This window comes from Crocodylus porosus, unplaced genomic scaffold (genome assembly GCF_001723895.1).
Source record: "Crocodylus porosus isolate Cpor-Errol unplaced genomic scaffold, CroPor_comp1, whole genome shotgun sequence".
Classification (NCBI taxonomy): domain Eukaryota; kingdom Metazoa; phylum Chordata; order Crocodylia; family Crocodylidae; genus Crocodylus; species Crocodylus porosus.
The window spans coordinates 76,501,215-76,514,750 of NW_017728918.1; the positions used below are offsets into that span (position 1 = coordinate 76,501,215).

Genomic DNA, 13,536 nt, shown 5'->3' on the forward strand with positions numbered 1-13,536 from the left:
TGGGCTCCCTTAAGTGCCTTAGCCTGCTGGCTTTGCAAGGGTTGCTCAGCGGGCCAGCAGTGGTGGTAGTCCCCCCGTCCCCCAACGGGCTTAGTTTAAAGCCAGTCTGGCTGAGAAGAGCGTCCTCCCCAGGGGAGAGAGGTGGAGGCCATCTCTTCCCAGGGGCTCACTGCCTTTCTCAGCAAAGAGTGGGCTGTGGTCATGGAAGCCAAAGCCTTCCTAATGGCACCAGCGCCACAGTCTTTGGTTGACTACGTGGATCCTCTCTCTTCACTATGAAATCTTTCCTGAAATCACACTTCTGTGGCACCTAGTTAAACAAAAAGGCAGAGTGAGTGCACTTATGATTAGTGATCTGTTTCTTTTCAGAGTACCCTGTGAATGGCAGACCAGAATCCCCTCCCAGTTATGCAGATTTAAATCCATTGGGACAGATATTGCCTTTTTTTACTAAAATGGAATCCAGAATAGTGCGTTACTTAGTGATGTGACTCCAGCTTCACACCAGTGTACACAATGCACTTGGTATCAAAGAATCATTGTGTAAAATGTATAAACAGGTTCAGGTGCCAGAATACAATTTCCTCTTTTCTAGGACAGGGTCATCTTCCCTGGGCTACAGAATTAGGCTTCTTCTTGCTTGTTTTCTTTTTCTCTTGGTTTCCCAGCAGACTAGATTCAATGTAAGGGGAGTAGAAGGTGCTGTCAAACCATGTCCACACCATAGTCTGGGGATTATGACGTGTTGTTGGGATAGTTTAGACTGGGTGTGTCTACACAAGGCATTTAACGTGCATTGGACTAATTCTACTGTGCATTAGTGCGGCTGGCAAAAACCATGCTAATGCACTAATTTGCAGTAGTTTCAGTCCAATGTGCATTAAGCAGCTCACAAAGAGTTCTCATCTGTGCTAATGTGCAGTAGCGCTGTTTATGGTGTCTATTTTTCCAGGTACTAACTTAATGCGCTGTAATTGTGGTGCATTAAGGAATATGTAGACACAGCCAGTGAGTCTGGGAAGAGTGCTTTAACCACTAGGAAGAGGAGGAAGAACTTTATGCCTATACATGTCTGCTCAGGTCAGATGTTCAGTTAAGCTGTGTTTGCCTTAAGTATGGGAGGAAGTAGATTTCTGATAGGTTAACCTTAATACAGGTTAATGTTATCATTCCCCATTGAAGTGAATGGAAAAGCACATGCCTACGTAACTGATGAGGTGTCTAAGTACTTTCAGTTGAAATGAGTGGAAGAGCTGAATTATACAACTTGGAATATGAAAATAAACCTTCAAAACCAACACAAGACAAGGTGGTCTTGTGCTAAATTGAGCTAGATAGATCATTTTTAGCATCTCTTTGGGCCCAGAAGCTACCAGCAGCATTTCTAAGCTGCCTTTTATCTTAGTTTGTAAATATTACTAATGGCTAAACAGCCAGACAGGATGCACTCATCTGCATTTGCTACCAGCTGGATAACACTGGTAGTTGTGGAAGCAGAGGGCGATAGGCCCAAAACAATCTTCCATTTGCCAGGACATTCTCCTGCTGCATAAAAATATCATTTTATTTTTTTCTTTAAAAAGCATGTGGTGTTTCTTAGTCTTACTCTTCTTCAGTTCCATGTCAACCTCCTGCCCCTTCCAAAACCCACCATTCTCTCCTGCATCATGGTTTCCTCCTTGTGATCCCTGTTTTCTTTGACCATTGTTTTGGGTGAGGACCCATATTATGTTAATCTAAATCAGTGGTTTTCTGTCTTTCAGTCAGGACACCCTCTGTAATGGTTCGGAATTTGGCAGCTCCCTTGGTTGAGAACCACTGTCTTGCTATCTCTGCTTACCGCAGTGCTCCTTAATTAGGGTGCTGCCACATGCTCCTGCCTATATTAGGGTTTTCTGATAAATCTAAAGCACGCAGGAGCAGATGCATAACTGATGAGTTTTGAACTCTGGATAAACTCCTGTATGCCCCTAGGAGGTGGGGCTGGGGAAAAAAAAGTGCCTAACCTGCCTTGGTTGTCCCCATATCCATCTCCTCCAGCTAGGTAATGCACGTGGCTGCAGCAACCGAGCCTGGTTTCTGTCTGAGCAGTGTAAAGAGCTGTTGCAGCCTAGCCTGGGTCCTCCAAGGTGGGTTGGAGTGTGGCTGGAATGTGTAATCTTGTCACTGCCCTTCCTGATCTGATCCTGCCTACTCCTTCTGGAAACAGAGAGGTGCAGGACAGTCCCACCTGTCCAGTATGGCTCTGTTTCTAAGATAAATGTAACGGGTGGGCCAAAGAAGGGCTTCAGGAAGAGCATGGGCTCCAGACTCAGCTGCTTCCTGATTTGCCTCCGCGGGAGACATGTCAGGCATTTCACTCTGGCTGTGCTGTTACCTGTGTTGCAGCATCCCTGGAAGGGTCTTGAGGCACCTCAGGGCACCCCATCACCTTGTTGAGAGCCACTGCTCTAAGTTTCATTGCATAATAAGGAGTAGACACACAGCCAGTTGTCTTAAGCTGGCTGTCCACAATAGAGATTCTTATAGTTAGGGACCTACCCCAATCGTGATTGTGCGGATTTTGCAGAAATCATTAAATTGGGTGATCTCCATGAAATTTGGGAGGGGGGAGAATCCTTACTAAAAATAAAATGCTGGCTCCCCAGTGGAAGCCAGCAGTCCTTTCAGCTGTGCAGCTGTCCTGGGGAAGGTGAAGGCAGGCTGCCTTCATGAAGGTAAGCAAGCAAAATAGCTGTCCTTTGCCGCTGGTTGTCTGAGGGGGCTGCCTGTTGGGTCACCCTGCCCCTCTCCAATCAGCAGCAAGGGGTGGGGTCACATGATAGACAGCCCTCTCCACCAATCAGTGAGGGGCAGGGCCACTAGGGCCTCATAGCCAATCAGAAGTTGGGGTAGGGGGGAGTCCTGGCCATGATAAGCCCTCGAAAATAGCAGCTAGCCATGATCTGCCCATGAAATCATCTGGCTGCCTCCTTGAGGTGGGTATTGGCACCTAGCCATTAGATAGTGGGTAGTTGGTTTGTACTGGGCAAGTGGCTACCCTGAGAATTAAATTGGGCACGCAGCATGCTCCATGTAGTAACATAGTCATGTGTAGTTAAAATGATTTACCAGGGCCACATGTCTGTTGTACTTTAAGTATGTAGTAAATGTGCTGTGTCCCTGGATTGCATGCGTCTTGGAGTAGATTCTGTTTGAACTGGATTGAGCACATGTTTAGATGCTGAGCACATGTTTAGATGAGTAAGGGGCAGGTTACCTGTCAAGGGGTGGGGCTATCACAGTCAGAATAAGACAGAAGGACAGCAAACAGAGCTACTTCAGTGGGCTAAAACAATGTAAAAAGCTTTGTTTGCTGCCCTTCTGTCTTATTCTGACTGTGATAGCCTGGAACAAATGTTATAGGGCAGGGGTGGACAATTATTTTGGGTGGAGGGCCACTTACTGAGTTTTAGCAAGCTGGCAAGGGCCACATGGTTAGCCTCACTCCTTGACAGGTGACCTGCCCCTGGTTGCCATCTTCTGACTAGAAATCTTGCCCTTTAACCTCTGACCTTTACCACCAGAAGTCCCTCCCCTTGTCCCCAGAAGTACTCCTTTCAGCAAGGGGTTTTGCCATCTCGGAACTAGGAAAATACCAAATTCTATTCTAAAAAGTGAACATCTAAAACATTCATTAATTTAATTTCAAAAAATATTTTTGTCCTGGTTTACATGTGTTTGTGTAGTGTACATAGAGGTGATTGTATATAATAGCTTAAAGTGAAGACTTACTCTTGTGTATTGTTGGGGGGGATATAGGTTTGTGGCGGAGTGTGGGTCTTTTGGGTGTGGGGGAGGGTGTGTATGTGTGTTCGGGGGTGAGGGGGTGGATAGGTGTGTGGGGTGAGGGAGCATGTGTGTGTGGATATGTGGGGCATGGGTGGGTATGGGGTATGTGGGGGCTGTGTGTGGGGGAGGGTGGCTGGGGTGTGTGAGGGAGTTTGGGGGTCTGCATGTATGGGGGGGTGAATGTGTATGGTGGGGGGGGTGTGGGACTCACCCTATGAACAGACACACACACACACACAGACGGGTCCTGGCACGGGTCTATGATCCCCAGTCTCGTGATGCAGCCAGGAGCCACATGGTGCTCGAGCAGTGTGGGGTGTGGGGCCAGGAAGTCAGGGAAATGGCTAGGGTGGGGATGGGGCATGGCTGGGCTGCTGCCTCCTGCTGGCAGCTTCCCCTGGGTCCTAGTGCCTCTGGCTCCTTTCAGCACAGACATTCAGCTAGGAACAGATAAATATTTTCTAATTTTTGTAGGAGTCCTGTGGGCTGGATAGAATAGCCTTGTAGGCCAGTTGTGGTCCACAGGCTGTATTTTGGCCACCCCTGTTATAGAGTGTCTATACACATGCAGTGAGGCTGTTCCAACATGCTGTAATTACAGTGCATTGGAGCAAACCCAATTAATTGAGTCTGATGGGGTCTGGTAATTACTGTGCTCCAGCAGACTCCAGTGTCACATGCATCAGCATCCCCACACTGAAAACTGATGGAAAGGGTGCTTTAACCAAAGCTTGTCAAACAAGCTTTAGTTGAAGTGCCCCTGCCACCATTTTTCAGCATGAGGATGCTGATATATAAGATGCTCCAGGACCTTTAATTAGAGCAGCTTTCAGAGCCACTCTACTTAAAGCTGTCCCCTTCCCCGCATTCCTGGAGCGCATGTATGAACACCTAGTTATTTAATTCTTGACTAGATTAAAAATTGCAACTGAGTGAAAATTGCAACTGAGTAGCAAGTTCTATAATTTTGCTAGTATGAGATGCAAATTGATTCCTGAGAGTGGCCTTATATGTCCTTATAACATCTTGGTCCTGTTCTTGTACAGATGAAAATATTTAACCCATGTCAAATCTCTTGTAGGAGGAGTAACAAACACTGCGCAATACCAAAGCAGGCTAATGGTCTATGATCCGATGCAGGTGGGTTTTTGTGTTGTAGGTGTTTGTGTATATGTATTTTACATGAACATTTAATACAAATTTGTATTAAAGGATTCCAGCAGGGAAAAAACAAAACAAAAATACAGCTATAGTTCAAATTGGTATGGTTCTCCCCCTATGTCCTACTGCAACAAATGAGATCTAGAGAAGTGAAAGAGGGAATTGGGCTCACTGTCTTACAAAAAAAGGCCTTAACTGTATTACTAGGAACAAATGAGGTTAATAAAACTGCAAACGTGTCAGACATCACTTATGACTGATGTACTTATCACCATTTCTTCTGCTTGTTCACTTTTTGCAACTGATTAGCCGCAGGCAATGCAAACCAACTTCTTGTTGGTGTCACTGGGTCCTGGAATGTTAGCACTGAGGTAGCAGGATTTGTGCAGCACATAATGCGAGAGAGTGCTGACACTCTGGCATCTTTTCATTGACATTCTTACTTTTTTTTAATTCCATGATAGTTAAATTTTTTAAATTAAAATAATTAATTAATTCCAGTTTGGCAACAATTTTTGTTCCTGAAAAAAACATAATGTTGGACCCACAGTTTAAAATGGCCTTTGAAATTGATTTGTTGAAAAGCAATCCATTACTCGGTTTAAGTTATTTAAAGAAAAAGAAAAAAGAAGTCATACCCTTGTAGGTATTGGTATTATGTGCATCACTTTATTAATCCAAGGCCCTAAAATGTCTTATAGGAATTATTTCACGCATTATGTATGTGGGTTTGATTAGGTTAGAGTTCTTTAGCAGCAGTTTCAGAGGCTTATGGCAGTTACATGCTCTTTTTTGCTTGTATTAGAAAACAAAGGCTGCCTATACACACGCTTGGAGGTGGGGGGGGAGTTGATTAGAGTGGTTCCCGGACAGCCACTCTAATTAAAACATGTCACCATCATGTGTATTAAGCCCCTGCACATTTAAAAATGGCCACAGGATACTAGCTAAACCTCATTTAACGAGGTTTCATAAAATGCCCTGTGGCCATTTTGAAACGTGGGGGCTTAATACACATGACACCGCAGCGACATTGGGGCATTCTAGTTAGAATGTGGAGCAGACTTGGTTAACTGAGTCTGCTCCGACATGTTCGAATTAGAACACCAACAAACACATGTATAGGCAGCCAGAAGTCCCAGTCCTGCTTCACTTCACAGTCAAGTGTAAGATTCTTGACCTTCAACTGCAGGAGATGTGCCTTGCGTTTTATATTTAAAACCAAATTTTGACAGCAGGTATTTACACATGACTCCCATTGACTTCACCTACTGTGCCTGCATCCAAGAGCAGAATATGAGCTCCAGCAATCACAAGTAACAAGTGATTTTTTTGGTTTTTTTAATTATACAGTTTGAGGGATAGAACATGGTATTTATTGGTTAGACATATAGGGCATTTATACATGTTCTCTGGGAGTGGGGGGGGCTGCTTTGATTAGAGTGTCTCTGAGAGCTGCAAAAATGGCAGCAAGAGCACTGAAAAATGGCAGCAGGAGTGCTTTAACTAAAGCTCATCAACTGAGTTTTAGTTAAAGTGCTCCTGCTGCCATTTTTCAGCATGAAAATGTTGATACATGCGATGCTGGAGTCTGCTGGAGCACAGTAATTACCAGATTCCAGCAGACTCAATTAAATGCATCTGCTCCAACTTGCTGTAATTGCAGTGTGTGGGAACAGCCTTGGTGCATGTGTATAGGTGCCCATGAAGTTGCATTCCAAATCCATGTGCTCATGATTCAGACTTGTCATTTTCACGTTATTCCCCGTTTGTGTGTGTGTGTGTGTGTGTGTATCTTGCATAGATTTGTTGAGTTGCTGGTTTGTTTTGAAAAGCTGCACCCCAGAATGTAAGGTCTGGAACAGCTGGCCATCCAAGCACCCACACTGAATACCTTCAAGAGCAAATTGGATGCTTATCTTGCTGGGATCCTATGACCCCAGCTGACTTCCTGCCCTTTGGGCAGGGGGCTGGACTTGTTGATCTTCTGAAGTCCCTTCCAGCCCTAATGTCTATAAAATCTGTGAAATCTATGACTCGGCTACCACCATAGAACTTGCTAATTGTGAAAGCCCAAATCTGAAACAGAAATAGTTAAAGAGGGGAGAGCGTGTTAGCATTCTTCAAATGAGGTCTGCTTCATGTTTGTACACACATGCTCTTTTTAAAAATTCTGCTGGCATATTGTTTACGGTGAGTACTGGAAAATATCACATCTGCTTGCATCTTGCACAGAATCTCAATAACTCTATCATTCAGCACTAGTGCTTGTTTCTGCGCTAGGCCTTTGTGGAGAGTCGATAATGCCTGCCATCTGCCACAGAGCACACAGCTACCTGCCAACAAGCAGGCTGGGGTGACCTCTGCTTCCCCACCACTGATTAGTATTCACACACTGACTTATTAGGAACGACCCCACCAGGCCCCTCTGTTTCTTTGCCTTTGCAGTGCTTTGCGGCTCACCTGGCAGGCACTGCAGTGGAGGAAACTAAAGATATAATCAGGGAATGCAGGCTAGCTTTGCAAAGCAGATGGTGTCTATAGTCTTGTGTCAAGGGACTGGAGTCCTAATGCAAAAATTAATTCCTAATATTCTACTATTATCCATTGTACTGTATAGCTATATATTATGAAGCCCAAAAGGCAGTGTTATTAGCACTTATTGAGTTACACCAAATTATGGGATATCTAATATAAGGAATTGCCCAACAGATTCCTTTAACTTCCTCATCTATAATACATTCATCTTTGTTTGCTGGCAGGTGGTTTTATCTTTAAAAGTAGCATGACTTTTAAAATGCCATGGTGTTTTATCTCCTCAAAAAGGAGGAAACCTCTTGCATCTTCTTCCTTCCTTCCTCCTTCCTTGTTAATATATGTTCAAAATTGCTCTTAAATGATCCTTTCAAAAGAAAACAGATCAAAACATATTGAGGAGTAAAGTAAAGCTGAACATATTGCTAGGTTGGCAAGAATGTACAAAAAATATTTAATTTTTTACTTATTCCTTCACTTCTGAAGTATAAAGCCCACTGAATTTTTAAATGAATGGGGGAAACCTCATCTCTTCCAGTGAAGACACACATCATTGTTCAAATTTCCAGTGCTATAAAGCTCAGAGAAGAGATCAAATACTTTGCTGTCGAAGCACTTCAGTCTTGTTTTTCTCTTCTTTTCTTTTTAAATAGTGACACAGGAGAACAATTTCGAAAACTTACAGATTTTCAGAAACAGTGCAGTAACTTCTTCAGTGCAGATGCATTTATTTTAACATTTTATTGGAACAGTTGATAAGTTAATTTATACTGTTGTTCAAAGCTTTCTCCCGATTAAAATCTGTCCATGAGAAATTCAGATTCACCATATGTTAAGAAATGTATTTTAGAACATATTGAACATCCTTATTTCATTTTCTATTCCAAAACCAAAGTTCAGAGGAGTTTATAGTTGAAAGTTAATGTGTTTAGGGCTGCCAAAACAGACTGTTGTATCTATGAGAGAAAACAGACCCTTAGCTCACTGTTCTCACTTCATATCACCATTTGCTTTTCATGTTTCATCTATGTAAAAAATAAACATTGGGCTGTTTGTTTTGGTTGACCCTTTTTTTTTTTCAATCAAGCCAGCAATGTCTGAAGTGTAACCAAAGAAAATATTTGCAACTAAATTGCAAAGAATGAGAAAAGCTGTCCCAAAAGAACAATAGTAAATTACAGCACAAGAAAGATTTTTCGTAAGATCTGTCAGGTCGGCTGCGGGCATTGAAGGCTAGTACCTCCCTTGTACTAACTTGCCTCCAGTGGTATCTTCCTGCATGATTTGTGGGTGGGCAGAAAGAGAAATACAGCGATGTGTGTGTGTGTGAACATTGCTGAGGATACTTTTTGGTTTTGTTTCTAGAATAAGTGGCTGAGCCGCAGCCCCATGTTGCAGAGGAGAGTGTACCATTCCATGGCTGCTGTCCAAAGGAAGCTTTATGTTTTAGGTGGGAATGATCTGGATTATAATAACGATCGAATTCTCGTACGTCACATAGACTCTTACAACATTGACACCGACCAATGGACACGCTGCAGCTTCAACATGCTGACAGGCAAGTCTGTTTGCCAGAACATACTGAAAAAAACAAAGCTGGGGGGGGATATGTAGAACTGAAAAAAATACCATAGTTGCCCAAATCCAAGATAGTTTTGAATTTGAGACAAGCCCCCAAGAATTAGATTCTGTACTTGGAAAACATACATGTCTTCAGAAGGGGCATGGGTAGCAGGGGGCGCAGATGACACATCAGGGAGACATGCACTTGAGGGGCAAAGGCATTAGATTTTACACATGGAAAATGTTTTAGATGGAAATGTATTAGGGCTCCTACACACATGCAAGGAGCCTGCTCCAATGCACTGTAATTCAAGCGTGTCGGAGCAGACTCGTTTAATTGAGCAGACAGATAAATTGAGACTGCTGGAGCATAGAAATTAACATGCTCCAGGAGCCTCCAGCATCACGTGCATGTGTCCCCGCACTGAAAAATGGTGGCGGGGTGCTTTAAACTAAAGTTTGTTTAACAAGCTTTAGTTCAAAGCACCCCACTGCCATTTTTCAGCACAGGGACACTGATACACATGATGCTCTGGACACTTTTAATTGGCGTGGCTTTCAGAGCTGCAGTAATTAAAGCCCCGCCCCCCCACATGCTTCCCAGAGCACATGTATAAACACCTTCAGATTCTGTATATAGAATATGTAGAATTTTGTTATAATTTTCCATGTCTAGTATCTAATTATTGGAGGGCTTTCTTAAATTCATCCCCCTCACTGCTACAGCAGGGAAAGCAATTGTGGGCAGGGGGCAAACAGCCTGACCCCAGTCCCTTGCCCCTTCTGTTGGTGCCCCTCCACCGCTTGTCTCCTCTTCTCCTTGTCTTCCCCGAGTGCCAGCATGTCCCAGGGTCTGCCTGAACCCCCCTGCTGCCTGTGTTTCTTTCACCTACCCCCCACCACCTCTGCCCTTCATTCATAGGTTTTGCTGGCAGCAGATCTGGCCCTGGGATGCTGGAGCTGCTGCCACCCCTGCCCATTTTGGAGCTGGAGCTATCACATGCTCTGTGCTATGGGCCAGAATGGGGCCTGAGCTATGACTGATGGTAAGCAGGGGACAGGGGAGGCAGAGGCTGTAGGGGTACAGAGGCTACAGGGAGCAGGTAGGGGGGCAGAGGCTGCCGTGGAGGCAGGCAAAGGTGGGGAGGGCAGTAGGAGCTGAAGCAGCTGCTGGTCCTCTTCTTCCACCTTGTACTCTAATCCAAAGTGTGAGGCTTTTTTCCCCATTTGAATGGGGAAAAACACCTTGCCTTGAATTTGAGAGAGAGAGAGAGGGAGAGAGAGAGAGAGAGAGAGAGAGAGAGAGAGAGAGAGAGAGTGTGTGTGTGTGGTTTTTCCTCTTTCAGAATTTTTCCATACTGGTGGAACTGTGTGGATTTCAGTGGACTCATTCCTGAATTAGGAACTGTTCCAAAGCCCACTGATGTCAAAGGAGCTTTTTCCTTCCCTGCTCTAATGAGAAGAAAATCGGCCACAAACTGTTTATAATGAGAAGGATGTTTTAGGAGGTTGTGAGCTACATGTACTGAAAGGTGCATTTAACTTGGATTATTTTAACAACCAAAAATATTCTGTGGTAAAATGATTAAATCTCATTTCCCTTTCCACTAAGTCCTCAGTTGCACCAATTAAAATCATTTATGTTTTATGTGCACAAAGATGATCCAACTGTAGCTCACACTTCTTGAAAATGTTGTTTTATGGGCCTTCTTCTGTTGTTCTGTAACAGTGTATTTATAGAGATCTATAATTGCAATTTATTACTGCACAATAGCATCTTAATAAGATGCCAGAAAGGGGGTTGTTTATTAGAACTAAATCAAATCAGAGATGAGCTGATTAGCATGGATGGCCGCTGAATTTGCAAAGTTCCTCTTGACAATCATTAGGGACCATTCAGTATCAGCTAGCAACACAGAGCACCTCATTTATCACTGCCAACTGCACTATGTAGACCTCTGATATGGCACTCAGAAGTACTGCTTAACTGGAAGTGCCCATGGGGGTGGCTAGTATTATGCCAGGCAGGTAACATTTCCCACAAGCAAATGTAAGGATTCTGCCTACGGAGTCGCATTGAATGATGCATTTTGAGATCAGCATTCTAGAAAAGCTGTGGGACTTAATGCATAGCAAACAGTTATCTCTGGCTATTGAAGTGGCTGCAGCAGGTAGTCAAAAGGTCTCATTTGAGTCAAGGTGTGTTCTGTTACCAAGAGAAATCTAGACTGGCTTTAGCAGGGGAGGAGCCAAACCCTCTATTAAATGCAGTTTATTTTCTACACTCATTTAATTTCTCGCTTTTATTATCTTAGTGTTAAAAGTAGGGGGACAGCTGTAGACTAAGAATGCCTACCTTTTTTAAAAAAGAGGCACAGCTTGAACTCTACCTAGTGCAGGGTAGGCACTTTGTGGGCTTCATCTGGTGCCTTTAAAAGTTATGGGACCAATCACATGGTCTGTGTATCACACCTGACTGGGCAGGACCAATTTTGAGGATGAGGGAGTAGCTGTCTGCATGCAAGTGCTTGACCTGGCTGTTGAGAGGAGTTAGTTAAGGCTCAGAGCAGCCACTCAGAGAGCTGTTTAGGACTGAAATGTCCCACCTTTCTTAAGTAGACAGCCTCTGCTGTTCCAGATAGATGTGAACTTTGAGCACAGGAGCAGAGCAGTGTTAACGCTGGTGGCTTTGCTATTGTTTGTTTAAGCCTGGTTCTGGACTTCTGCCCAAGGCTGCTGCAGTAGACCCAGCTGTAAATGGCCTTGCGTTAGCCATATCACTACCTTGTGAGCCTTTGGTTTCAGAAACTGCGGTGCCTTAACCACACCAGCATGATGGGCTTCTAGGTTCAGCTGAACCTTACCTGTGAACAACATCTGCCTTTTACCTGCATTTCTTATACCAGGTGAGAGGGCACCTTGGCCCTCTTGGTATCTCTCTTCTTAGTGTTTATTAAACATCTGCAGCACATACTTTTAGTGGTAAATAAGAATACAGTAAGCTGATTTCACAAGTCAGGTGTTAGTATCTGCTAGTTTTTACACTGTTGAAGCCATTGTTTTTAAAATGTATGTTTCAAAGTACATTTTAAAACCATATATTCCTTTGCAACTGCAAGAACACTAGTGTTGGTGCCTGGGCCTTGTTCACGGTGTTTTTGGCAGTATTACTGCCATTCATTACATCATTCAAACTCCCTTTCTGCAAGTAGCATATGAACAGCACTTCCTTTTAACTGTTAGGAATTGGTCGCTCTGAAACTTAGTTTCTACCCAATCTACACGCATCTCATAACAGAAATCTCTCACTTTTGGTGCTAAAGAGGTTAAATAAAGCATGCAACTGGTTTCTTTTTTCCCCTTTGCTTTAGGTCAAAATGAATCTGGAGTTGCAGTCCACAATGGAAGAATATATTTAGTTGGTGGCTATTCAATTTGGACAAATGAGCCTTTGGCATGTATCCAGGTGAGTGATTTAGGTTCCTTTTGAAGTCTCCCCCAGTGGCTCTGCAAGGGTACTTTGAGCATAGCTGTTATTCAAAAAGCAAAATGTATTTGAAGCACAGAGAGATTAGGGATGTTTCTTATGCAGCCACCAAGCTCTCTAAAAACATGCATGGGAAATGTTTCAAGATCAGGTTCAGTACTTCTACACGTATGCGGGTAATACAGACTGAGCAATGTCTTCTTGGACAAGATTTGGGTAAAAAAGTGTTTCTGTATTCCAGCTGACCTGATAAAGGTCAAAGGTAAATGCAGAAATGAGGGAATACCCTAGTAATTTTTCACCGATTTCCCATTAATAGTTGCTAAAAGGAGACAGAAATAACCAGTTTTTCCAAGATCAAAATTTAGGCTGGAACTATGCAACCTAAGTCTGTGTTCATTACATCAGAGTATGTTCAAAAGTCTCCTAAAGACCTCTGGCTCTGGTAAAGGTTCCTGCTGCTTTTGATCCCAGTATGATTTTCTGATGTGTTAGTGTCCACAATTATAGCAGCTCTGCTGTGAATCCATGGCCCATCAGGAAATTCCCCACACAGATGACACATGGAGATTGGTATTAGGCATGTTAATTCTTTTTAATTTTCTCCATTTTTCTGGGAGAACCAATGTTTTTATTGTAGAACAGCCAGTGACAGTAAGTCGAGTGAGGTATGTGAGAAAGCACCAGTTGCTTGGACTTCATAGACACCTTTGTCTTGTAAATTAAGCTATGAAAAGTGTTTATTTTTTGTCCTTAATTGTCCAAAAAATTACACTGTGTGGAACAAAAATGGTTCTAGAGGAATACCATTCATTTTAATTGTTTCCGTGAATTTTATTTAAAATAAAAAACAAACAACCCCCTTTCATAGATTTCATAGACATTAGAGCTGGAAGGGACCTTGGGAGATCATCGAGTCCAGCCCCCTGCCCAAAGGGCAGGAAGTCAGCTGGGGTCAT

At 43.4% G+C, this 13,536-nt stretch overlaps 1 protein-coding gene across 1 annotated transcript in view; it reads left to right on the forward strand.

Moving 5' to 3' along the window:
• The window catches only part of KLHL32 (kelch like family member 32), a 230,349-nt gene that overhangs the window by 212,437 nt on the left and 4,376 nt on the right, over nucleotides 1–13,536 (forward strand). Inside the window, exons 8-10 of the mRNA XM_019537781.1 lie at nucleotides 4,913–4,971; nucleotides 8,893–9,085; nucleotides 12,462–12,556. Of these exons, the coding sequence (XP_019393326.1) occupies nucleotides 4,913–4,971; nucleotides 8,893–9,085; nucleotides 12,462–12,556 (347 nt within the window). The remainder of the gene's footprint in view (nucleotides 1–4,912; nucleotides 4,972–8,892; nucleotides 9,086–12,461; nucleotides 12,557–13,536) is intronic.